The sequence below is a fragment of the Mycteria americana genome, chromosome 16, assembly GCF_035582795.1.
Source record: "Mycteria americana isolate JAX WOST 10 ecotype Jacksonville Zoo and Gardens chromosome 16, USCA_MyAme_1.0, whole genome shotgun sequence".
Taxonomy (NCBI): domain Eukaryota; kingdom Metazoa; phylum Chordata; class Aves; order Ciconiiformes; family Ciconiidae; genus Mycteria; species Mycteria americana.
The window spans coordinates 6610498-6635121 of NC_134380.1; the positions used below are offsets into that span (position 1 = coordinate 6610498).

Below are 24624 nucleotides of genomic sequence, written 5' to 3' on the forward strand. Positions count from 1 at the left end.
GGAGGGGACACGGGATATTTGGGCATTTCCTTCCCCAGCCAAACTCAGGCGAGCATGTGTCGCTCCTTCCCAGTGAGCGGTGAGCGGTTCAGCGCTTCGGAGGGATCGTGTCCGTCTCCAAGACCTCAGAGCGAAGCCCAAGGGTGTCCCCACGGGGACAAGGTCTCCGGTGAAGGGCACGGGGTGACACAGGGTGCCCGGCGTGCTGGCACAGGGGGTGCTGGCCGGGCGGGGCGAGGGCATGCCTGGCTCCACGCAGCCGGCGCCGGGTGAGCGCCCCAGGGGGGTAAATACGGGTTTGTGCCGGGCCGGCTGCCAGCGGTGCAGGTGAGACGCCCGCCCTGGCCAACTGCTCCCCAGATGCCCCCTGCACCCCATGGGGAGCTCAGCCCAGCCTGGTATCCCCCCCATGGGAAACTGAGGCACGGGGCACAGCATGACAGAGGGGGCCCCCATCCTGGCCCCCCTGCCAGCGAGGATACGAAAGGCCGAGGGCTGGCACTTCCCCCCCCTCATCCGGGGCCGGAGCCAGGGTGTGCTGCGGACGAGGGCCTTGGCCCCGTCTGGCGACCGGGCGGCCGCACTGCCTTTGCCACGGCCAGCGTCCAGCGGAGCACGCGGGCCCTACATTTGTAAGCAATTTGCTGGAGTGCTCCGGAGGTGCTTCCCGCCTGCTGCTTGGCAGCCAGACGCCGCACAGAAGCTCGCTGGCTCCCTCGAGGCCTCGCTCAGCCCCAGCCCTGCGCTGCCGAGCCTCGTCCTGCCTGGGCAGGCGCCGGCAAACGCGCCGGGGGGTGGGCAGAGCCGGGTGGGGGCCTGGCGGGACCCTTGGAGGGGTCATGTTGGGGAGCGAGACCGAGCAGGGGGAACCCACGGCCAGAGTTAACCCTCGGGGTGTGCCAAGCCAGGTTTTCCCCTGTAAATACCCCCTTCAGGGCTTTTTCTATTTCGGCACTTGGTCCGTGTTTTTCTGGGTTCATCGTCCTGGGATGTGAGTGTGCTCCCGGCGGGGAGCAGGGGGTGCGGATCAGGCCCATGGGTGCTCCTGCCCCAGCGCAAGCCCAAAGGAGGTGATGATGCGGCTGGGAAGGGTCCGACCACCCCATCCCCGTGCCATGGCTGGATCAGCCCCGACCCCGCAGCCTTTTCCCAGCCCGGCTCTGCGGTCTCCCGGCCAGAGCCACACCTCCGAACCAGCCAGCCTGGGAGGGCTGTGGGATTGGTAATGGCTTGGCCTGGCCTCTGCCAAGCCCCAGAACATCTGGGTGGGAAAGGCTGGGGAGCCTGGAGCTGCCAGGACACCGAGAGGGAGAGAAGGGGCTGAAGAAATGGGGAGAAAAATGGGGGAATCAGTCAAAAGGAGCACATGGATGGAACGAGGAAGAGGGATGCAGGGAGGTGTCCCATCACTTGCCTTCCTGTCACTGCATCCCCAGGAGCATGACAGGGGCTGGTGGCACCCCCGTGGAAGACCTCGTGCTGCCCCACTGCTTCACCCCGTCCCGGCGCTGGCTCCCCACTGAGGCAGGGCTGCCTTTGGGGTGGCTTTGCCAGCCCTGTGTGCCATATGGTGCAGAGGTGTGCAGCAGGACGGCACTGGCAAAGGGGTCCCGGCTGAGTGGCTGTGCTCTGTTTTCCCCCCCATCCCTCCGCTCTTCTCTTTGCTCGTGCCTTCGTGCCGACAGTGCCAGGGTGCCTGGCCCCTTTCCTACTCATGCTTTACCTTCCAGCCTGGCTGCAAACCCTCCAGCTCTCTAAGCAGCGATTTACCCAGCTACAAACCGAGGATGAACTCTTTGCCTTCCTGCTCAAGGTGGATACGAGCGTTATTGCATTCACATTTGGCAAGAGCCCCAAAGGGGATGCTGCTCCTGACTCCGCTTTTTGGGACCTGCTGCTTTCCCAGCCGCCCACGCTGTGTCCGCGTGGTCCTGCCCCCCATCCTGACCTTGCTGGGCTGCCGGAGCAGGGAACTAATTTGAGGAATGTTGCTCAGGAGAGGAGCAAAGACACAGGCATTTTGCCATGCAGATGCTGACAGCTGCCTCCTGGGGCCAGGGAGCGGGCAGGGACACTCTCTGTGTCCTGGGACACCCACTGCATCCCAGCCCTGCTTACTGGACCCCACCAGCCAGCCCAGTCCCCTTGTAGGAGGGGGTCAGGGATGAGATTTTGGGGTGAGCTCTCCCTTTTCAAATAGTGGGCATTGCTCAACTCCAGGACCAGCCCCCAGGGACTGTGGGATGTTTCTGCCTCTTTTGGATGTGCTTGTGCTCAGTGGGCATCCCCATCCAGCTCTTCTCTTCCCGGCATCGCCCGCCCAGCTCTGCTCTGTCACCCGGCTGGCAGGGTTCAGGCTCTGCCCCTCCTGCCGTGGGTAAAGACCCCTCATCCTCCTCCTCACCTTTTCTCAGCAGCAAAACCCCGTGGCAATTTTCAGCTCTAGCTGATGGGAGCAAACCCGCATTTGCCTTTGGTTCCCACCACACAGAGCATCCTTCAAAAATACCTATTTATAAACCCCAATTAAAAGGCAGGGGGGCTGGGGTATTGCTTGGGGAGCAGGAGGTGATGGCTTCACAGGCATTGCCTACAGCTTAGTGGAACCCTTCGTTTATTTTTAATTTTATCTCGATTGTGTCCTTTGGAAATCCCCCAGCAGCAAACACTTCCCAGCCCTTCCTGCTCCCTGCTTGCAGGATCCGTCCCAAGACTTTCGGAGGGGCAGGATGAGGCCTTTGCCCACCACCGCCGACGCTGTTCCTGGCTCTGCCATACGTCCCAAGTGCGATCCTGGCTCCGTGAAAGTGGCACTGCAGGGCTCGGTGGTCGTGGTCGCTCCGTGACTCAGATCAGAAGTGGCCAGTTTACAAGTGAAATGTTATTTTTTCCTGGCTGGCGGGGCCGAGGGATGCAGCTTGTCCTGGACGGAGACCCTGGATCCTCTCAGGCAATATGGGGCTGGGAGGGAAAAGTGGGAGCTCTGCCGAGCAATGGCTTTGGGAGCTGGTTCTTTTGGGAAGGGCTTTTGGGCTGGGGGAGCTGCTTGCTGCCGCTCTGAAGACGAACAGCCCCTGGAAGAGGTAATTAGGGTGATCCTGTCCTGATCCCCTCAGCTGTGGTGATGAGTCACAAGTCCCTCACCAGCAGCCACTCCAAGCCCATTTTGTGTTAATTAGGCTGTTTACAAAACACTGTAAATTGCAGTAATGAACACACCGTTCCTTGGTTTCCTTTAATAATCCATTTGCATGATGAATGAGCTGGTCCCCTCTTCAGCTCTCCTTTCTGGCAGAGGGGCCACACAGCAGAGTATGGCTTTGTATGGGATCTGCCATGCAAGTGGGCAGAGACTTTGGGAGAGGAGGAAAAGAGAAGGGAATGGAGGAGAGGGAGCGGGAGCTGTAGCCCCGGAGATCTGCCCAGCTGCGGGGGAGGGGGCTCCTTCCCCAGGACCCCACTGTGTTTCAGTGGGGTTTGAGCAGCTGTTTCACCCCAGGCTCGGAGCCCGGCTCTCGGACTTTGATTTTCCATAGGAAACAGCACAGAAACCTTTCAAAGCATTTAATCCTCCCCAGCTCAACGATGGGGCTGCCTGGAAAGGCAGAGGAGGAGCGGTGGCATTTCTTGCCCCCCGCATACCTTCCCCTTTCTTTCGCTTTTGACTTGGCGGATGAATTCCAGAGATGTTAATCCGCTCTCAACCCCTCGGTGGAGAATAAAATGTCCTCTCTGTGTGGGAGGAAGGAATTCATTCGAATTAATTGTGGGAAGGAGTGGGGAGCTGGGGGTGCGCGTGAGGCTGTGCCGAGGGTGGGGTGAGCATCCTCTGCTGTTCAGTGGTCCCTGAAGGGGAGGGAGGGATGGGCAGGGGGACGGGGATATCCGAGGTGGCACAATCCTTGCATTCACAGCCGGAGGCTTCAGCCTCTGCCCCGGCCGTAAAAATGCCAACCATGTGGTCTGTGGGCCAGGCCTCGGCAGCAGCAGCAGGCACAGGGAACGAGTAGGGGGCAAAACAGCCCTGTTCAGCAGTTTTGGGGTGTTGCTGCCTATAAAGGGGAGGGAAGCGCTGTCACCCGAGCCAGGGTGACAGGAGCTGCGGGGTCCGACCCATCCCGGGGGCACGCAGAGATGGGGCAGGAGGGACGGAGGGAGGAAAGGGTCTGAGCTCGAGCTGGGTCAGCCCATTGAGGGTTCGCGGAGGTGAACGTGGAGTGAGAGGAGAGGAGAGGAGAGGCCGCCGGGATGGGCCAGGCGCTGTTCTGCGCACTGGGAGGTTGGTGTGGCTGTGGGATGGGGTTCGCGCGGGGTCCTGGGGGCCATGCAGGGCGGCACGGGCTCTGCCGCCTGCCCTGACCTTCGCCTCTTCTCTCTGCAGAGCTCCTGGGATCTGCCAAGCGCCTGAACGTGAACTACCAGGATGCGGATGGGTGAGTGCTCCCCGGGCAGGGTGCTGGGTGCCGCTGCCACCAGCATGGGTGGGCTTGCTCTCCCCAATATCCAGTTGGTTCTGCAGCTCTGGGTATCATGAAGCTTTTGAGGGTAGCTGCTGAGCCCCAGAGAACACAACAGCATCCCAAAGCCAGGGCAAGCCCTGCAGAGGCAGACCCAGCGCCTGCCCGGATCTGAGCTGAGGGCTGTGCTCAATCTATCCTGCAAAATCCTTCGTAAAGTTCTTCTGCATCCCCCTCCATAGGGCTGGGGTTGAAAAGGGATTGCAGCGTGTCCAGCTGGTGCCCCATGTCCCGAGTGCTGGTCGAAGCACGGAGGAGCGCCTGGCCGGCCCTGGCGCCTGCACGTGCTTGTGCCTGTGTTTAATATCCCAAGAGCAAAATCGCTTTGTTTGGGGGGGGTTAGAGAAAGAAAAGATGAGGTTGCCAAGTGACCACAGCATATTTGTGTAGCTCATCACTTCCAAAATCCAAGAACTTAATAAGCTGGGTACTGAGAGTTAAAGAAACCACAAAGGCCCATAAAATAAATAAGCATGTTATTCTTATTGAATTAACTCTGACCTGTGAGTTATTAGCATTGTTTTATGTACTGTTGTTGTACCTAATTTCTACATGTTTTCTTTTTGAGGACTCTGTAGGAGGAGGTGTCCATGATGAGTCCTAACAGGCCAACGGGGGGTTGAAAATGTGCAGGATGGCTCTGTCTTAAAATAATACTGTGCAGATGGAGCTTAATAGAAAAAAAATGTAATAATAGAAGCAATGATCTGATTCTGATAAGGCACAGGGCTTGTGCTCGGGCAGCTCCAGGAGGGCTGCTGGTGGGAACGTGGGTAAAGGGTCCGTTCCTCATCAGAGGGCCATGTGCGGCGTGCGGGGTATTAACAGCGCAGGCGGCACGTTGGGTTTTGCTGGGGCGCAGGAAGGGGAGGGTGGGGAGGTGAGACCCGTGCACGGGAACAGCAGTGTGCGCTCTCCTGGGAGAGCCATGCCACTCGTGGTGTCCTTGGCATCGCCTTGCTTGCAGCTCGGAGATGATGAGGCGGGCGAGCGTGGGTTTGTGCAGCTGCCTCCAGGGCAGAGCTGGCCCCACAGGGATCCCTGCAGGGTTGGGTCAGGGGAATTTTGTACCCCCTGCATTCTCTCTTCGAGGCAGAGGTTTTGGCATGGGCTCAGGGACACGGCAGCTGCATTGAAGGAGGAAGCAGCGTCCCTCCTGTGATGCCTAAAGACCCTGTGCAGGGATTTGGGGGTGGTCTGGGACCGCGGGTCGGGAGGAGAGCTGTGCTGGCTGGGCTGCATCCACAGCATAGGGCTGGGACGCTGCTGAGCCCATCGGAGCCCCAGGCCAGGACCGTCTGGAGCGCCCTGCGCCCCTTGGAGCAGCACACAGGCTAATCCACAGCGGCACGAGGACCCTTCACTCGGCAATGGCCCTTCACGTGACAGCACGGGGGGAGCGCCGGGCAGACAGGCCCCTTTCACAGCCACGAGACACAGGGCTCTTTCATTACCAGCGGCCTCCCACACTGTGCCGTGGACTCCCAGCATCCCTGCTGGCATGGGGAGGGGGTGGCTGGTGGAAGGGCCAGGAGTAGCCATGGGGCCAGTGTGTTTCCCTGCTGGCATGGGGAGGGGGTGGCTGGTGGAAGGGCCAGGAGTAGCCATGGGGCGGTGTGTTTGCTGGATGCCGAGAGCAGCACAGCTTTGGGCTGCCTGGCTGCACTGTGGAGAGGGGAGATGCGTCTCTATCCCGCCTGCCTGCCCCCTGCACAGGGAAGGGGGGTGAGGGATCCCTCTCACTGGGGTCTCAGGGGGTGCACAGGGTCCCTGCATCCCTCGCTGAGCCCTGGGACATGGACAGCATGGAGGGATTTATCTCTGCTTTGCTATGGGGAAACTGAGGCACTGGGAGCAGGGAATCAGGAGGGATGTAGCCACGAACAGCTGGCGACCACCCCGGCCCTTGGCCCGTGTCCCCGTGCAGGTGGGGGCTGTAGGGACAGCACGGTGGGGACCGGGGCTGGGCTGAGCTCTGCCTTGTTTTGCAGGTTCTCGGCGCTGCACCACGCAGCCCTGGGCGGCAGCCTGGACCTCATCTCGCTGCTGCTGGAGGCACAGGCCACCGTTGACATCAAGGACAGCAACGGTAAGGGGTGACCCCCCCAGCACAGCCCCATGCCTCCAGCAGCCAGCTCAGCCCTCTGAGCGAGGCCAGGGGCTGTGTCCAGCCCTGCTGAGCCCCGTTCCCCCTCAGGGATGCGCCCCCTGCACTACGCAGCCTGGCAGGGGCGCGTGGAGCCGGTGCGGGTGCTGCTGCGTGCCGCCGCCTCTGTCAACATGGCCTCACTGGACGGGCAGATCCCGCTGCACCTCTCGGCGCAGTACGGCCACTACGAGGTGGTAAGTGAGAGCCCAGCACCACCCATGCACCCACCCCGGGTCTCTCTGGGGATGCGTGGGTGGGGGCGAACCCCATCGTGCCGGGCAGGAGGGAGGCAGGGGCGCGGGATGATGCTGAGCCCCTCCACCACGTTGCTCCCCCGCAGTCGGAGATGCTGCTCCAGCACCAGTCCAACCCCTGCCTCATCAACAAGGCAAAGAAAACCCCCCTGGACCTGGCCTGCGAGTTCGGGCGGCTGAAGGTGAGTGCTGTGCGGCTCTGCCCTGCACCGGGCACTTCTCCAGGGGCGGCTCTGGAGCTGGCTGGCTCCTCCGTGAGCAAAGCACTGGGTCAGACCACGAGCCTCAGAGCCCGGCAGGCAGCACCTGCCTCCTCCCACAGCCAGGCAAGGCCGGATCCTGAACCTGAGAGCTGCAGGTTTTGCTCCTGACCTCGCAGCAGGGCAGCGTCAGGCTGGGAGAGAAGCCAGGAGTCCTCACTCCGGGTTCCCCGCAGCCTCCCCCCACCCACCCCCGGAGCTTTGCTCCCGTTTAAGCACAGATAGGCTGAGCTGGCTAATCCCTACAAGCCCTGAGTGCCCAGCCCCACTCGGCTGCTCAAGGTCCCTGGCACGGCTCATGGGGATGGGGCTGCCCCGTGCTCTGCACTGCACCGCTGGGCTGGGCTGGGCTGGGCTGGAGCGCGGCCAGCCAGACCGTCCCATGCCCCACTGGGGAAGGGACCAGGGGCATATTTCCATTTTTGGAGTATCTATAATGTCTGCAGCTATAAACAGGGCAGTAAAAATAACTCCTCTGGGCTGCCCTGAGATGCTGAGTCGCTCTGGGCTTGGAGAGACTGGAGCTTTTTAGGGCTTGGTCTGAAAAGCCTGATTATTGGAAGACTATTTCTGGCTGTTGTGACCTTTTACAGCCCCTCACGACAGTGTGGCCCTGCCAAGCACCGGCTGGCTCCGGCCAAGCCCTGGGGCTGTGAATGGAGGGGAGCTGCGGGTTGGGGAGCAGAGGGCCACCCCAAGGGCAAGCCCATTGCTGGGAGAGTGCAGGCGGGGGTACCTGCACCCCACTGCTCACCCCTGTGCCCTGTGCAGGTGGCCCAGCTGCTGCTGAACAGCCATCTGTGCGTCGCCCTCCTGGAGGGACAGTCCAAGGACGCCACCGACCCCAACTACACCACCCCACTGCACCTGGCAGCCAAGAACGGGCACAAGGAGATCATCAGGTAATCCCCTGCCAGCCCAGGGCGCTGCTCCATCCCAAAAAACCCCATCATGGCTTCAGTCCCACTTCCTCCCAAACCCACCTCCCACTGCGGGCTTCGGCCCCTCGTCCTCAAAGCCTCAGCAGTGCAAGGGGTTGTCCCCTTCCCATCACAAAGCAGCCGATCGCCTGGCCCTGGTGTCCGTGTCCTCCTGTTCATGCCTCTCCCTCCATCCTATCAGGCAGCTGCTGAAGGCTGGGATTGAGATCAACAAGCAGACCAAGACGGGTACAGCCCTGCATGAGGCTGCACTCTATGGCAAAACAGAGGTGGTGCGGTTGCTGCTGGAGGTGAGTGCGGCAGGGACAGGGCTGCACGAGGGGACAAGCCCCTGAGGCTTGGCCGTCACCCCCTTCCCTGTGGGTCCGGCGGCAGCTGCAGGGTCTGTCCCTGACCCCGTCCCCTCCTGGGCAGGGTGGCGTTGATGTGAACATCAGGAACACCTACAACCAGACAGCGCTGGACATTGTGAACCAGTTCACCACCTCGCATGCCAGCAAGGACATCAAGCAGCTGCTGAGAGGTGAGGTGGGGCTGGCGCATGGCCGGGCACTGCCTGGTACTGTGAGGGGCTTCTTCCCCACGGCACCTGCCTGGGGCTCCCAATGCTCCTCCTGAACAGCCTAAACCAGGCTGGCTGCAAGTGTCAGCATCCCAGTCCTATCAGGCATGCCCCCATCCTCCGTGTGGGCAATGTCCAGGGATCGAGTATTTCCTGCAGTATTAATGTTCTCTTCTCCCCTCTCCTCACTCTTGTTTTCTCCCTCCATCTTCCCCACACTGCTCTCTTTCCCTCTGCGCTCTGGCACCTTCTTTCTTCCCTCTGTCCCTTGTCTTCAGAGGCATCAGGAATCCTGAAGGTCCGAGCTTTGAAGGATTTTTGGAACCTCCATGACCCAACTGCTCTCAATGTACGGGCAGGAGACGTCATCACGGTGAGGCTGTGCCCTGCTCCCAGTCCCCCTGCCCCGCCACAGCCCCAGGTACCAACCCTGTCCCTCTCATCCCCGCGGCAGGTCCTGGAGCAGCATCCAGATGGGCGATGGAAGGGGCACATCCATGACGCTCAGAAAGGCACCGATCGGGTTGGGTACTTTCCCCCCTCCATCGCCGAAGTCATCAGCAAGCGAACAGGTCAGTGGCTGTCCTGGGCATGCCGGGGACAGTCCTCTGTGTGAAACCATCCCAGCCTTCACGGCACCTCCTGTAGGACAGGTCCCTGCAGCCCTGGCTAGCTAGGGGGGAAGAGAAGGACTCGGGTGGGCACAGGGGGTTGCACCATCGGTGGGGTGGCAATTTGGGGGTTGAGGCTTAGATATCCCCCCGCCCTGCCTCCCGCACAAGCTCTGACCACGCGTGTTTTGTCTTTGAATGCAGGCATGGTTGTCCCCCGCGTGGCGCCTGCGCACCAGCGCCAGGGTCCCCCCGGGGCCCTCCCGGCCCCCGCTGGCGGGCTGCAGCACCTCCCCGACGAGTGTCCTCACCAGGCAGCCCCGAGCGTCCCAGCGGCCTATGGCCACCTCACCCTAACCCGGACGGCCCCGGGCCCTGACAGCTCAGGTCAGGGGTGCAGCTGGGGAGGGAGAGGGGCTGGGGACCTTCCCCTGTCCCCAGCCCTGCCCACGCAGGGGGACACAGGGGGAGACTCTCCTTCCACCTCCTGGTGGGGAAACAGACGAGAGAGAGCAGGCACAGGGAAAGGAGTTTTGGGGAGCCCGTAGAGCAGCCCCTTTCCTCCCTGTGTCCTTGGCCAGGCTGCGTCCCTATGTCCCCTTCGTGCATCCCTTGCCAGCCCAGGCCACCCTCTCTGTGCCATGCATGCCGGGAGGTGGGAGGGACCGATGCATCGTCTGTGGCTGGGGGCATCTCGCGGGAGGCTGTTTTTTACTGGTGTCACTGCGTTGGCACGCGGGTCCCTGCCAGGGACCTCTGTGCCCTGTGTCAGCCCTAATCCCAGGGCGCTGCTGATGGCCTTCCCGCCTGCCCCAAGCAGCAGGAGACAGGAACAGCGTGGGCAGCGAGGGCAGCATCGGCAGCATCCGCAGTGCTGGCAGCGGCCAGAGCACCGAGGGCACCAATGGGCAGAGCACCAGCATCCTCATTGAGAACGCCAGGGTAGGTGCCAGTCCCTGTTCCCCCTGTGCTGCTCCCCCAGGCTGGCTTGGGCTGGAGATGGAGCCCCAGCACCTTCCATCACCCCCTGCACCTCCTAGTGAAGGAGGGGCTGCAGGCGCTGAGCATCCCACCAAACACGTATTCACTGTTGGGACTGTGGGGAGATGCTCCTGGGGGGTCCCCGGTTGACCCCCACAGCACAGCTGGCCCTTTCCAGTGGGGCTGGAGGCTGTGGTTGGTACCACACAGCATCTCCACTGTGTCCTGTGTCACTTCAGAGGATAAAAGGTGCCCTGGGCCAAATCCTGCCCAGATCTCTTGCAAGGGGCCAGTCCTTCACTAGGTGAAGCTGTGCCCGGCAGCCCAGTGTGGGGACCCCTGCCCCACTCCCAGGGATGCAAGGCAGACCCTGACACCCACCTCGGGGGACAGGGAGGGAGGTCCTTCCTCCGCTCACTCCTCCTTTCTCACAGCCGCTGCCCTCCACCGGCGATGACCTCCAGCAACAGCTTTTGGGATCAGAGCCACACAATGGGCAGTTGACCTCCATGCCAGGTGAGGGATGTCCTAACACCATGGGGCCTTGGGGACAGCTGTCCCCCCGGCCCTGGGGCTGCTCGCTGCCCAAGTGCCACTGTGACCATTCTCCTTTCTCCTCTCTGCCAGGGCCACAGGGCCACCAGACCCCAGGTAGCTGCCCCCCTGAAGACAGGGTCTTCTCCCACCAGTTCTTGCGGCCTGAGCAGCTCCTCGAGGGGAAGGTAACTGGGCCAACTGGGGACCTGGTGTGCTGGGTGGGAGTGCCACGTTTGGGGCTCTCAGCCCAGCTCTTGCTGCACTGGGGACACAGTGGACTGGGTCTCGGGATGGTGGGGACAGGGTCTTGCCCAAGGAGGTCCTGTTGTCTTGCCTGGAGCGGCCAGGTCCTTCCAGCCCCTGCAGCCACCTTCACAGGCTGCTCTTTGCCCCGTCCTCTCTCCAGGACGCAGAAGCCATTTACAACTGGCTGAGTGAGTTCCAGCTGGAGTCGTACACTGCCAACTTCCTGAATGCTGGCTACGATGTCCCCACCATCAGCCGCATGACCCCAGAGGTAAGGCAGTTCCTTCCCCACAGCCAGCACCCACCGGACCTGGCAGCAGTGGGTACCCACTGCCCTGCGCTCCCCATGCCACAGCTAACCACAGCCCCACTTTACTCGTGTTAGGATCTGACAGCCATTGGCGTGACCAAACCAGGCCACAGGAAGAAGATCTCCACTGAGATTGGGCAGCTCAGCATTGCCGAGTGGCTGCCCAACTACATCCCGGTGAGTCCCTGGCACTGGGGCTTTGGTCCGGCACGCTATTTTCCCCAGGTCTCTTCTCAGACCCACCTTTCCCCAGGACAGGACAGGACAGGACAGGATGGGGGTCTTTAAGTAAATGCATGCTGCAACAGCCTGCGTTAATGCAGCCAGAGAGACCCCAAAATCAGAGTCTCGTGGCTAGGAGCAGAGAGGGGATGGATGAAAGTGCTGCCCATCCCTCAATGCTCATGGCAGTGTCTCCGTGCTCTTTGCAGGCTGACCTGATGGACTGGCTCAGTGCCATTGGGTTGCCCCAGTACCACAAAAAGCTGGTGAACAACGGCTACGACTCCATCACCATCGTGACGGACCTGACATGGGAGGATCTGCAAGAGATAGGCATCAATAAGCTGGGTGAGTCCCTGCCACCGGGCTGGGGTGGCCCAGGGCAGCCAAGTTTCCCACCCAGGTCCCCATGCCCCATTCTCCCACCTCGGCTGGGAGGTGCAGGCATGTCCTGCACACTCAGAAAGGGCAGTTCATGGCTGTCCCTAAGGACTCCCCTTGGCAGGCTGGAGCCGGGCTCAGCCAGGTGGACGCTGGCTGTAGTTTGTCTCCTCCCATAGACAGGGTTTGGATAACCTGGAGGCCTTTGCCACTGGTTGGTGACATGACCACAGCTCTTCTTGGCCAGGAAACAAAGGCCTTGGGGGCCGAAGCCAACCTAACGCCCCTTTCCTATTGCAACCTTCCTGCAGGCCACCAGAAGAAGATCATGTTGGCTGTCAAGAAGCTCAGAGACCTCCGCAGAAGCCTCAACCAAGCAGAAGCAACTCTGGCAAGACGCAAAGTCCCCGGTGCCCTGGACATCGTCACCATAGAGTCGCTGGAGAACGGGGAGTGCCAGTCTCCACACACCCCCAAAATGATGACCTTCCAGGACAGTGAGCTCAGCTACGAGCTCCAGACAGCCATGTCCAACAGCTGCCACGAGACGCTCGGCATCAAGAGCAGCCAGGGGATGTCGCGGAGCCAGGAGAGCATCGGGGTGCGGTCCCGGGGCTCGGGGCACTCGCAGGACAACATGCTGTCCCGGCACCTCTCCAGCCCCTCGCAGGAAAGCCTGGGCAGCGGGGAGAGCAGCAGCAGCAGTGGGCAGTCCTGCATGCCGCCCCGCAGCAAGGAGAGCCCGGCCAGCCTGCCGGGACGGCCCAGTCCCGAGCCCTATGGGAAGCTCGTCTCCCCCGAGGGGCTGATCGGCTACACCAATGGCGGCGGGGGCAGCCCTCTCAAGGAGAGGAACCTGCCCGAAGGCATGGATCAGTACGCCCGGCCGGTGGCTCAGAAAGGTGCTGGGACACCAGCGGTCACCCCCTGTACCCCTCCCCAGACACCCAGCAAGGCGACAGCCCCGTACGTCTTCATGTACCCACACGTCTCCTTGAAATCCCCAACGGTCCCTTCCCTCCTGGGAGCGGAGCAGCCCAAGACCCTGGCGCACCCGTACCCCTCCATCTCCTCTGGACAGAAGAGCAGCCTGCAGACGTCGGCCCAAAAAGCCTTCTCCTACCTGCACAGCCAGTGTGGCCCCGCGGAGCTGCCCACCGTGTCACCCACAGCTGGGGCAGCCCCGGATGCCTGGCAGGCCGGAGAGCAGCAGCACAATGGGGGCGAAGGCTTCAAGTACAAGAAGCGTTCGCACAGCCTGAACCGCTACGCACTGTCGGATGGGGAGCATGAGGAGGAGGAGGGGGCACCCACCAGCACCCTGGGCTCCTATGCCACCCTGACGCGGCGGCCGGGCCGCAGCCAGATGCCACGGGCCTGTCTGCAGACAGATGCCAAGGTGACCCGCAGCCAGTCCTTTGCCATCCGGGCCAAGCGCAAGGGCCCTCCGCCGCCACCTCCCAAGCGCCTCAGCTCCGTCTCCAGTGCCCTCACTGCCGAGGCAGACAGCGAGCAGCCCCCTGATCCCGAGCGGCAGCCCACAGTCCACCAGGATGTGGCTGATGTGGGTGCCAGCCCCGGTGACACTGGCCACAGCAGGACAGTGAAGAGCCTGGCGGCTGCACTGGAGGGGATGCCAGGGGCGAGCCCGCCCAAGCCCCTCCTGGCCCCAAAACCACTGCATTTGGCTCAGGACTGTCTCCCTGGGGCAAATGTGGATGATGAGTCCTATGATGGTGGTGACACCAGTAGCACCACACTTTCTGATGCTGGCAGGGACCCCTTTGAGAGCAACAAGCCACGGAGACGGACATTCAGTGAGCCCAGCGCTCCCATGACGGAGGTGGCTGCGCAGGGCGGGCGGGAGGATGCCTGCTCGGACACAGAGGAGGAGGCCAAGCCGGGGGTCTCCTCCTCATCCTCCCAGAACAGCTCCAGCGAGTGCATCCCCTTTGCAGAAGAAGGCAACTTAACCATCAAACAACGGCCAAAGCCCACTGGGCACCCCAAGGCTGACGCGTCCGTGCCAGACGCAGAGCCCGGTTCCCAGCCGGTGGAGCACCCCTGCTCTGCTGGGAAGGAGCCAGCGGTGCCCGCTGCTGCCAAGGAGCCGCCTGTGCTGGAGTTCAACCTCACCGAGTCAGACACGGTGAAACGCCGGCCCCGCTTCAGGGAGCGGGAGCCGCTGCAGGCGGTGCTGAAGGCGTTCAGCATGGCAGGGCAGGCTGAGGCGGGGGCCAGCCCTGTGCCCCAGTATGCCCAGGCCCAAGCAGTGAGCATCGCGGGCCCTGCCGTGCCGGCACAGGTGCCACGGGCCGGGCTGGCAGGGGACGCCTTTGACGACGACAGCGTGGAGTTCAGGATTGCTGAGATAGAGAAAAGCATCTTGTCACTGGAGAAGGGGATCAAGAAGGCACCAAGCCCCACCAAAGCCTCCAGCCCCACGGAGCTGCTCAGCACCGCCGTGGTGAGGACGCCCACTCCAGGTATGTGGGCTTGTGGGCCTGTTTCTGAGGTGGTGGGGGGGGCCTGAGGCTCCCTCCTGGGTTGGTACGGGAGGTGAGGAGGACGTGTGCCACCGCATGCCACAAGTCCCCTTCCTTTGCAGATATCCCCGCCAAGCACACCTCCGTGGCGTCCACCAAGCTAGTCTTCTCTGGGCCAAAGACCATCTACCAGCAGGTCCTGCAGCCCTCCCGCCACACCGTTGCTCCCTGGGCAGCCACCGAGGCAGTGCCAGATGTGATCGGGTCCCTGGCCAGTCCCAGCTCGCCGACGCTGGAGGCAGGCAGCAAGGTGTCAGTGAAGCCTTTGGTAGCTGCCCCGGGGGCTGCCCTGGCCCAGCAGCGGCTGGAGCAGACCAACTCCACCCTGGCTGCTGCGCTGCAGGTGGCCGAGAAGAAGATCACAGCGGAGGAGGCAGAGGGGTGAGGAAGCACTGGGGGCAAGGGAAACGCTGGGGTTGGGCCCCTTGAGGCAGAATTGGGAAGCCCCCAGTGAGGGCAGGTGAAGGGCTGTTCAGGGGCACACGCCTGTGCCACACCAGGTCACACATGCTCGAGTCCAGCAGTGTGCTGAGCTCCAGCTGCCACCGGGAGGGTCGGGTCCAGCCTGGCCAACCCTACCCCATCAGCACCTGAAGCCTTCAGGCAGTGTTTTGACCCTCTCCCTTTCCTCCCCAGCCACCCTGGGGCCGTGCACTCGGCCAAGAACATCCTGGAAGACATCAGCAACATGTTCGATGACCTGGCCGACCAGCTGGACGCAATGCTGGACTGAGGCTTGCTCCCTCCTTCCCCTCCCCGCCTCCAGCTGCTCCACCAGTGCCCCTCGTGATGGGGGAAAGAGCGGATCTGGCACCGAGCGGTGCCTCCAGGTCTCTCTAGCCACCTCCCTCCCCGCACTTTGCACTGCGGCTGGGGACACAGCTGCCCCTCCTTGCTCACCCCTGGCTCAGTATCACACGTGCCAGTGTGGCCGCGGGCTGGTTTCCGAGGGGGTCAGGCATTTCCCACCAGACTGGCAACAGGAGAGCCCAGAGGGGCTGTACATGCGGTCCTGGAGGTCATGGAGAAGCCCTCGCTCCCTTGCACAGAGCTGAGGAGCCTCCACAAGGGACCTTTCTCTTTCCCCGCTGCATTGCTGAGTTCTGCCTCTTATTATTTATCCCCTGCCAACAATGTGTCAAAGGAGAGACCTCCCCGGGCAGCCACCACCGAGCTGGCTATTTACTGAGCAGATCCCAGCCCCAGCAAGGCCTGACAGCAGCTAAAAGAAGACAGGGCTTGTCGCAATTTGGCAGCTTGCGGAGTGAGAAGGAACCTTTCTGCTTTATTTGTTGCTTTTCCAAACGCGTCAGCGTCAGGCAGCGTGTAATCCAAGTGGATCGAAATCCTTCCAGTGGGACCCACAAATCCCTCGAGACAGGGCTGGCACAGCCTGCGAAGCAGCGGATGCTCCACCATGGCCCTGCTGGACATGGAGGTCTACCTGCCCCTTCCACAGAGCGATGAGGATGGTGATAGCAGCGCTGAAGGCCTCTGCATTTGTGCCAGTCTGACTGGATTGTGCTGCTAAATGGAGGCTGCCCTCTGCCGACACTGTGCCTACGCAAACCACCACCCTGGTGCTTCCAGGGTGAAGTAGCAGCGTGGTTAGTGCTTCTCCCCCCCCCCCCCCCTTTTTTTTTTCCTCCCCTATCCCTTCTTTGGGGAGAAAATGGTCCCTTTTCCCACTCCCTCTCCCTGCGGGGAGCTGCTGGCACAAAACCCGCTGTGAGCGTTGTTAAACAGTAGCAGCATTTGGGACTCTGCGAGATGCTTCCTTGCAGCACTAAAACCCAGCGGGAGAGGTGGCCCCGCGTGCACTGGGTGAATTCAGCTCAGCAACAGCTACTGTGCATACGGGCTGGATGCAGTCACAGCCCCGCGGCTGCAGCAGGGGAACAGCAGCGAGAGTTCATCGCATCCAAGCGGTAGGAACGGCTGCATAGCTTGAAGACAGATTTCTCTAGCAGGATCTGTTTAGTAGTGCATGTCTAAATATGTCCAAGAGCCCCGAACTTGGCTTGCACTCAGCATGCCAAGCAAATGAAAGCATCAGAGCACCAGAAGGGAACCTAAGATTGTACTGATGTGCCATTTGCTACAAAAATTCCAAACAAAGGGGAGAAAAAAAAAAATCCACATATCCCCCCCTTTTTAAAAAAATCACCAATGCAAAACCAAACTGGAAAGGGAGAAGGTGGCTGAAGAGGCAGTTGCTTCCCAATCCTTTTAAGAGTTTGCGACTGAATCGGACTGTTTGCAGCCCCTCGTCCCCTTGCACGGAAAAGGGAGCAGCCCCTGTGAGCAGAGCCCACCTGGATGGGTCTCTGCTCACGAGCGGCAGTTGTGCCATGGGCTGGGCGGGCAGGCGGTGCCTGCCTGGCTTCTAGGCTGAAAAGTACAGACAAAAAAGCCCCGAAAAAAAAAATATTGTTGGCTGGGACTTGAGGTCAGTTTGAGGCAGTTAAGACAACTTCTCTTCTGGCTAGTTGGTTGCTCTGATTTATACATCACATTGAGTGTATTTAAATGACCATGTCTGACAGGCAAGTGCTACATCATGGACCCAACTGTTTTTAAATAGCTACAACCAGTGGCACTTTATCAAAAGGTTTGCAGAAACCTTTTAAAACTGATTTTTACTCTCACGAGTCAACCTGGGACAAGCCCAGGTTTTTTTTTTTCCAGTGTTGATAAACTGTAAATGTTTTTTTTAAGGCCAATGTATATATTTTAAATGTGATTTATTATATATATTTACTAACCAGAACTGCAAGTCTTGTACTCTAGGGTCAGGGATAAGAGGACACTGGGGTGGAGCTGTCGCTGTCTGAGCCACCTGAGGGCAGCACCATGCTGCTCTCGTTGTCAATAAGGGAATTAAACATTTGATTTTGCAGAAGAATGCTTATTTTTTAAGCTCTAGATCTCTATTTTGAAGCTACTGTATGGTATGTAAGTTATGTACGCTGCAACTGGGACTAACTGACCCCGGCTGCACCTGCTCCGTGCAGCAAGACAGTGAGGGGAAAAAATAGCCCGTGTAATCACCAGACTGACAACAGATTTTAAACCATCTGCTCTGTTTGTGTTAATCATGTGTTTTGTTTTCCACTAACATCCATTAAGACTAAATTCTATTAAACAGTGGGGCATATTTTACCCTTTTGATAGTTTTGCCTAGTTGTCTCCTTTGTGTCAAATTGCACAAGCTTGTCTCCTGCTCTGTTTGAAGTTCATCAAGGATCAGCTTTATCCTGCCCCTTGAGTGCTTAAGATCTGGGTTTCCTCAGATAATCTCCCCTGGTAAGAGTCCCGCTGTCACCTCCAGCGAGGTTAATGTTCAGTTTGAGTCTTACAACCATGGCATAACATGTGGTGAGAGCACTGGGGACCAACACTACCTTCCAGTGCCCCACTGCCCAGCTTGGGCACGTCTGAAGCCACAGCTACCCCTGCCTGCCAAGCAAAGCACTCCTCCATCCTCCTTGGTGATCAGAGTGCGGCCACAGTGACACCACGTCCTGCTTTGCTCAGAACAAGAAGCCCAGGCCTCCTCGTCTCACCATGCTGCTTTTCTCCAGTGCTCGCAGTGCCTGTTCCAGCTCGCCCCTGACCTTTCATTCAGAGTGCTTCAAACTGTGCCACCAGCCACGACTGAAGCAGTGCCTGGGAATAACCACGTGTGCTGTGCCTGGGAATAACCACATGTGCTGTGCCTGGGATCCAGGAGACCACAAGGTAACCAGACTGTTATTCTGTAGGAAAACGCATGCAGAGCTGGACAGATCTGCCCAAAGCTGAGCAGAAAGTGGGAAAAAGTGCCCAGACCGGGTCCCAGGAGCATCAAGCTCTCAGGCTGTGTCCCTACAACAGGTGAGCTAGGTAACTCGGACCCTATGACCCGAGCAGCCATACACATTTTTATCTCCTCGCTTTGCTGGGTGCAAACTCCCTCCCACTCTGTGTGTGTTATCCAAGACAATCATTTATTGCCGTTCATACACTGGATGCGTGTGGGTCTGGGTTTGGTTTGGTTTTGGTTTTTTTTTATACAATTTACAAGTTTTAATATAAATCAAATATTTTTACATACATCCCAAAAAATTTAATATAAAATATACACCATTTAAAAATGTCTTGATGTAGGAAATTTCTTTCTGACGCTTTGCACCCTGACCCTCAGATACCTCAATGGCCAAGGGAAGGGTGGCATTGGCAAGACCATCCAAAAGGCTCCATTCATACGCCTCGGCTCTCTCCAACTCTAGCAGGGGAAGGAGGGTGCAGGAAAATAAACATTTGTGATCACCCAGAGAAGGAAACCTTGGAGGTGCCTCCTCTAGCGGAAGGTGTGGCCAGCAGGAAGCCTTGGTACCTGCTGCCTTTTATCACCTACAACAGTTAGTGGCACAGGGCAAGAGCTAAGGTTGGCGGGGGGGTGCTCTGCAGGAATAGCAGTGAGCAGCTTGGTGCTGCCTCTGACTCCAGCTGAGCTCAGCCACAGAGGAGACTGTATCCCACCTGCTAGCCAACCCTGGCATCAGAAAGCAAAGCTGATTTCTCAGGTGCCAGGGGTAACGGATCTGGAGCTGGCATTTAGTGAATTAAGTGAGACTGAGAAAGATGCAGCTTACTCTCCCTGAGCCAGGCAGCTCTGCAGGAACCCTGAAGGCAGAGTTCAGCCTAGCTGGCAAAGGTGGGCCAACCCGCTCTGCAAGCAGGAGCAGCCTGATACTGCTGTGTTGCAGGAAAGCAGCCCTACGTTTCCCCAGTGTGCTGCTGGCTCCCTATCCCATGCAACCCTGCCAGCAGCATGGAATCTAAACATCCACTTTCCAGCTGTAGGAACAGGGTCCAGACCTCTGAGCACCCTCAGCTGCCCCCCTCCAGCATCCTCTGTCTGCAGAGCTCAGAGGCTGCCTGTACCCCCACTTTGCTCTCCTACCAGACCCACAGCAGGAAGAAGGGTATTGCTTAGAGACACGCAGTAGTGTGCATGCTCTCTGGTTATGCTGAAATGTAAGGAAGACAAGGTGGAGCAGCCAGGCAGAGCTTGAGGGTTCCCAGCCAGCTCCCTGCCTGCCAGGGAAGGACCAGCAGCCATTTGTTACTCTCGGGTACCAAAGGGGAAGTAACAGCTGTATTTTGTAGTGTTAATATTGTAATGTAAAGGGAGCAAAAACAGTGTCTGGATTTACGAGCTTTAGCCAGTTTTTAGAACTAGGAAGGGAGTCAACATCTCCATGAGCTGCAAGTATTTCAGTAGCTAAGCCTGTGTGCTCCTGTGTGGCCCTCAACTGCCAGCCCACAATGACACCAGTGTTCCCAGTACAGCTGGGGTCTGTTCAGAGCTCAAGAGCATGTGTGCTGCATTGGGGCAAATCATGGTTTGTGGCAGCCCTCAGGGGAAGGTTTCCCCCAGTCAAATGAAGAAGAGACCTCCAGAAAAACAGGGAACAGATGTGAGGGCAGCAGCATGGAAGGGAGAGACTTCCAAACATTATCACGGAAAGACATGATGAGGGGGGTTTCCCTGTGCCTTGGAGAGCAAGTGCTGGATGCAGCACAATCCCAAGACTGGGAAAGGAGCCGTCCACCAGCTCCATGTTAGTCACAACTGCAAGATACAGACAGCCAGCCTGGAAAGATGTCCCCCTCCCTCCACAGCAGGACAGGCAGGTCTCACGTTTTATCTCTAGCTATGGCCCTCTCAAGCAGGCATTTTACTGAAGCAGAACAGCAATTCCAATCACAAAAATGAGGAGTTATAAACCTCTCTGGGAGTTGTTAAAGCAGGTAAGACCTGGTTCAACAGGGCTGGAGGAAGCTGAGCCATGCCGACTCCCTGCAGGCAGGCAGGCAGAGCTGCCCTCCTGACTCACTCTGCACCAGATCACTAGGGTCAAATGCAGACAGCTTTTCTTAAAGCCCCGTCTCATCCCTCTTCTCTTGATGCACTCTAACAGCCGGCATATGGCTACAGCAACAACGCTAGAGGGCAGGCCTGGCACAGCTTGGCCATCGCAGGGGCCTTCCCAGCATCCTGCCAGAGACCCTTCCCAGTGTCCCCTTGGGAATGTAAGCTCCAGTCCTCACCTGGCACCCAGCACTCCTGGAGCTGCAAGAGAGATGGCTCCTTTGCCCTAGGACACAGGGACAGGGAGGTGGATGAGGGCATGCACAGGCATGCACACACACATCATCCAGGGGCACACGCAGAGATGGAAAAACAAAATGGGTTTCAATAGAGATCTCTTGCTTCAGCAGCCCTATGTCTCCCCTGCTGGCCCCAGATTCTCCTGCCAGGTCCAGGAAACCCATCTGCTCACACAGATGGAAGGAGTCACTTCATTTCAGCATCACCATACTAACAAAAACCTCTAGTAATAAATAAATAAAGGAAGAGCAGCCTGAACAGCCACCAGAGCTTGCAGGCTCCCTTGAGAGTACCCTAGCAGGCTGGGGAGGGGCTGCATACCTGCTGGGGGATCCTGATAGCAGTGCCCTGCCTGGGGCCCCCTGGAAGGCTCTGATGTAGTTTTGTAAGGAGGCTGTCTGGTTTGCATGTGTGAGGGAAAACTCCCTGAGCCTTTGGTGCAGCCACTCTCCCAGTGCAGGATGCAGCTGTGTGGTCCTGGCTCCAGGAAACTTGAGCTGGGAGTGTTTAAAATGGTGAATTCATCCCCAGCTTTGTTTCAAACTGCAACTTCTGCCTCTTTTGGTAACGGACCCGGACCCTGGAGAAGGCAGAAGAAAGAAGAGAGTCAGCATGTGGAAGGGTGAAAGGCAAGCATGGCTGCCCCACTGCGATTCCTGAGCTGCACAGCCCCAAGAAGCAGGGAAGCCCCTGGTCTGGGCTTTGTGGTACCCTGGGAGGGGAATCAAATCCAGAGAGCAACCCATCATCTCTGTCCTTCCCCATCCAACCAAGTCCCATCTCCAGGGCCACCAGACACAGCAGAGAAATGTCCAGAAACCCTTCCCAGGAACAGAGACAGTGGCTCTGTCCCCACCAGGGTTCCCTGTAATCCCCACTGCTTTTCCTCACCAACCCATTTCCTGAATCAATGCTCATTAGTGTTAACTCCCAGCTCCAGCTGCTCCCTGTGCTAGGAAGAACAGCCAATCACTTTGCCTGCTACTAATTCTTGGCTTCAGCCACTTCCCGTGAAAATGAGTCCCACAGTCCAGGCACTGTGTGAAGACATATTTCCTCTGCTGTGATTCAATGCCTCTCTGTCCTCATGGGACAAGATGGAGAGAACAGCCCTCTCCAATTCCATACTGGTATTTCATAGACCTTGGCTGTCTCCCTCTCATTGGTTTGAGATAAGGAAATTTTGGTCTCCCTTCCTGCTCCCAATCACTGCCACTGCCTTTCCCTGACCCTCTTTCCTCCCCTGCACTTCCTCTCTGAGAGGTGGAACATGAGCTTGCACACAATAGCCAGGTGATTTACACAATGCAATCATCTTTTCCTTTTTATTCCCCACCCTGTTCCCTGTGCATCATTTTTCTGTAGCTCAAGGCCAGGCTGCAGTGAGGCTCCAGCCCTTTCTCCCCATCTTCCCTACTACCCCCATACCTGATTTCATGCAGCTTGACAATCTCATTGATGATAACAACAAGGACCAAGGAAAGAAAACCCAGGAGCCATGAGACCGGGGAGATGGAAACGTGGTTAAACGTCAATGAAGAATTGAGGTTTTCCCAGAGTTTCAGGTCCAGCACAGTCTGTGCCACTTGCCCCAGCAATCTAAGATCATAAACAGACACACGAAATCTCAGCAGAGCTAACAAGCCTCCCAGGATCTGCAGATCAGGGTTCGGGCCCAGATGTAACACTCCTGAGTTCACAACAGAGACCCTTCACCAATTCAGCAGTGGAGATCAATTTCCATGTACTATCATTTTCCTTGGCACCAGCAAACTGGTTCTGAAGCAGGTCTAGAGCCCTCCTTCCTCCAGAATTTTGGAGTGCCTCATCAGGGCCTGGGGATACTCACACAACAGCCACAGTGAGCGTCCACCACCGGTTGGAGAGGGGGCTCTTCTTCCACAACGGCTTGGTGCGATGGACGTGGGTGATGGATATGAACACTATGGGGACAGATGGAAAAGGGGGTTATTTAGCATCACACACAGATACAACACTTTATAATATACACCAACAGATATTACTCCAAAGGTATATGGGGTTTATGTCCCTGAAACCAACTTTTCATTCAAGCTCCTTTCAAACCAGACTCCCCACAGCAATTCCAAGTCCCCAGATATGCAGGGTGGGGGGAGTGCAGTAGTAGTACTGCACAGGATCACTCACTGTGGGGATGCCAAGGTTGGTTCGCAGCCTGGCATGCTAAAGCAGATCAGGCAAAGGACCAGAACTAGGGAGCGGGGGGCAGGGTGCCCTTGTCTCTGGGTGACTGCAGGCCTGCACCAGTGGAAAGCTCCAGCCCAGAGAAAGATGTTTAGCCAGAGACCCAGAGCTGTCTGCACAGGACAGAGCATTTGCTCAGCTTTTGCTTGGGCTCTTCAAAACAGCATTTCCCACCTGCCAGGCAGAGCATCCCTGCCCAGCCTCAGTGATCTGAAGGACATAAAATAATAATTAACACTACCTCTCTCCAAAGCAGGGCTGCCTCTCAAATCAGGAAGTGTTTCTATTGGCCTGGACACCCCGCACATCACAACATGCAATGCCCTGCCTGGCACCAAGGCACAGCACCACATGACATGGTGGAAAGGGAGCAGAGACTCTTTAAACCCTCCAGAGGGTTTAAAAAGGCCTCCAGCTCCAGGGTAGTCACAGCTGCACCAGTGCTGTTTGGAGGAAGAAAATGGGGTGCTTCACAAAATGGCAGCAGGCATATAAGGACTTCTGAGGCAGGGAATGTTTTTGGAGAGCTGCAGGATGCTGCTAGCTGATTTACAAAAAGGCAAAGAGGGATGCTGCTCTTCTGGTGAGACTGGAAAGGAATCAGCACTTCACCAAGCTGGTAGGAGGCAGAATCAGCTCTGAAGATGCTGTCTTTAATCTGTTAGGGTATTTAGTAAGACAAGGGGCTTTATGCCTGTGCTGAGAGACCGCTGCAGCGTCTGCTTCTATCACAGAGTTTGTGCTCTAGCATAGGGGGCAAAGAAAGAGGCAAAGGATGCAAGTTTTCCCCCAGAGTGGGGAAGGGGGATCTGGGAACAGGGACTTACCTGTGTGTAAAACAATCAGGCCAGCTGTGAGCTTCTGGGCTACAAGAAGAGCATTGGAAAATGTCCCAAACCAGTCAGGAGCATCATCAGCATTGCTAGAAAATGAGAGGACACAGGAAAGAAGTCAACAGTGGGGACTTACTGTCTGACCTGTTCCCACCAGTGCCATGTTCTCCTCTGACAGCTGAGAGAACTGTGAGCTTGGAGTCAGGCTGTCCTAGCACCAGGAGGCAACAGTGAGCAAGTGCCCCAAAGATGCAATTATCAAGGCTATAGGGAGAGCACCCAGCCCTCTGTATAACCATCATGCAAGAGTCTGAAGCTTGTTAGAGGGGAATCAGTCCTACCTGGGAAGGGCAAGAGCAACAGGCCCTGCAGGGTGAGGGGTGTGTGTGCACCAGGCTCAGTTCCTCACCTGTGCAGCATGATGGAGGAGCAGGCTGTGAGATTGAGGTTGGTAGTGTTCACTTCTTTGCAGGACTCATGCAGCGTGAACCCGAAGCAGATGAGGCAGGAGCAGATGGTCAGGCTGAATTTCAGCAGGAAGCAGAATAGGAAGTAATGCTGTGTCTGTGAATAAGGGAGAGGCAGGAGGATGACATGGGCATGTCACTGGCCCAATGTCACTGGCCCAACCTCCCCCGCATGAACCATCAGGGAATCAGTGGCTGCAAAAGACAAGCTGTAGTACAGATGAGATGCTGCACTGTGGATCTGCCCTATGGGCATACTGGCACTAAGGGATTCCCATCTTGTCCATGCCAGGCTTTTGGATAGCATGGCTCATGCCATGGATCAATTTACCAAGGGAGCTGGGAAGGCACAGGGTCTCAGCTACACATCAACACTGGGACAAAGTAGAAGAGAAAAATGTGTGAACAATTTTAATCTGATGGG

General features: G+C 58.1%; 2 protein-coding genes across 4 annotated transcripts in view; one reads left to right on the forward strand and one right to left on the reverse strand.

Annotated features, from left to right (window-relative positions):
* CASKIN2 (CASK interacting protein 2) overlaps positions 1 to 17690 on the forward strand; it is a 35750-nt gene extending 18060 nt beyond the window's left edge. Inside the window, exons 3-21 of the mRNA XM_075518857.1 lie at positions 4382 to 4433; positions 6509 to 6606; positions 6715 to 6860; positions 7007 to 7102; positions 7952 to 8082; positions 8303 to 8411; positions 8536 to 8644; positions 8962 to 9056; positions 9138 to 9255; positions 9499 to 9681; positions 10115 to 10236; positions 10710 to 10791; positions 10903 to 10997; positions 11219 to 11329; positions 11444 to 11545; positions 11800 to 11938; positions 12283 to 14457; positions 14580 to 14898; positions 15154 to 17690. Of these exons, the coding sequence (XP_075374972.1) occupies positions 4382 to 4433; positions 6509 to 6606; positions 6715 to 6860; positions 7007 to 7102; positions 7952 to 8082; positions 8303 to 8411; positions 8536 to 8644; positions 8962 to 9056; positions 9138 to 9255; positions 9499 to 9681; positions 10115 to 10236; positions 10710 to 10791; positions 10903 to 10997; positions 11219 to 11329; positions 11444 to 11545; positions 11800 to 11938; positions 12283 to 14457; positions 14580 to 14898; positions 15154 to 15250 (4379 nt within the window). The 3' untranslated portion in view covers positions 15251 to 17690. The remainder of the gene's footprint in view (positions 1 to 4381; positions 4434 to 6508; positions 6607 to 6714; positions 6861 to 7006; positions 7103 to 7951; positions 8083 to 8302; positions 8412 to 8535; positions 8645 to 8961; positions 9057 to 9137; positions 9256 to 9498; positions 9682 to 10114; positions 10237 to 10709; positions 10792 to 10902; positions 10998 to 11218; positions 11330 to 11443; positions 11546 to 11799; positions 11939 to 12282; positions 14458 to 14579; positions 14899 to 15153) is intronic.
* A 1837-nt stretch (positions 17691 to 19527) lies between these two features.
* TMEM94 (transmembrane protein 94) overlaps positions 19528 to 24624 on the reverse strand; it is a 51994-nt gene continuing 46897 nt past the window's right edge. For all 3 annotated transcript variants that reach the window (XM_075518860.1, XM_075518859.1, XM_075518858.1), the window contains 5 exons: positions 24143 to 24297; positions 23728 to 23822; positions 22527 to 22620; positions 22106 to 22276; positions 19528 to 21257 (listed from right to left, as the gene is read on the reverse strand). In XM_075518860.1, the coding sequence (XP_075374975.1) occupies positions 21185 to 21257; positions 22106 to 22276; positions 22527 to 22620; positions 23728 to 23822; positions 24143 to 24297 (588 nt within the window). In that variant the 3' untranslated portion in view covers positions 19528 to 21184. The remainder of the gene's footprint in view (positions 21258 to 22105; positions 22277 to 22526; positions 22621 to 23727; positions 23823 to 24142; positions 24298 to 24624) is intronic.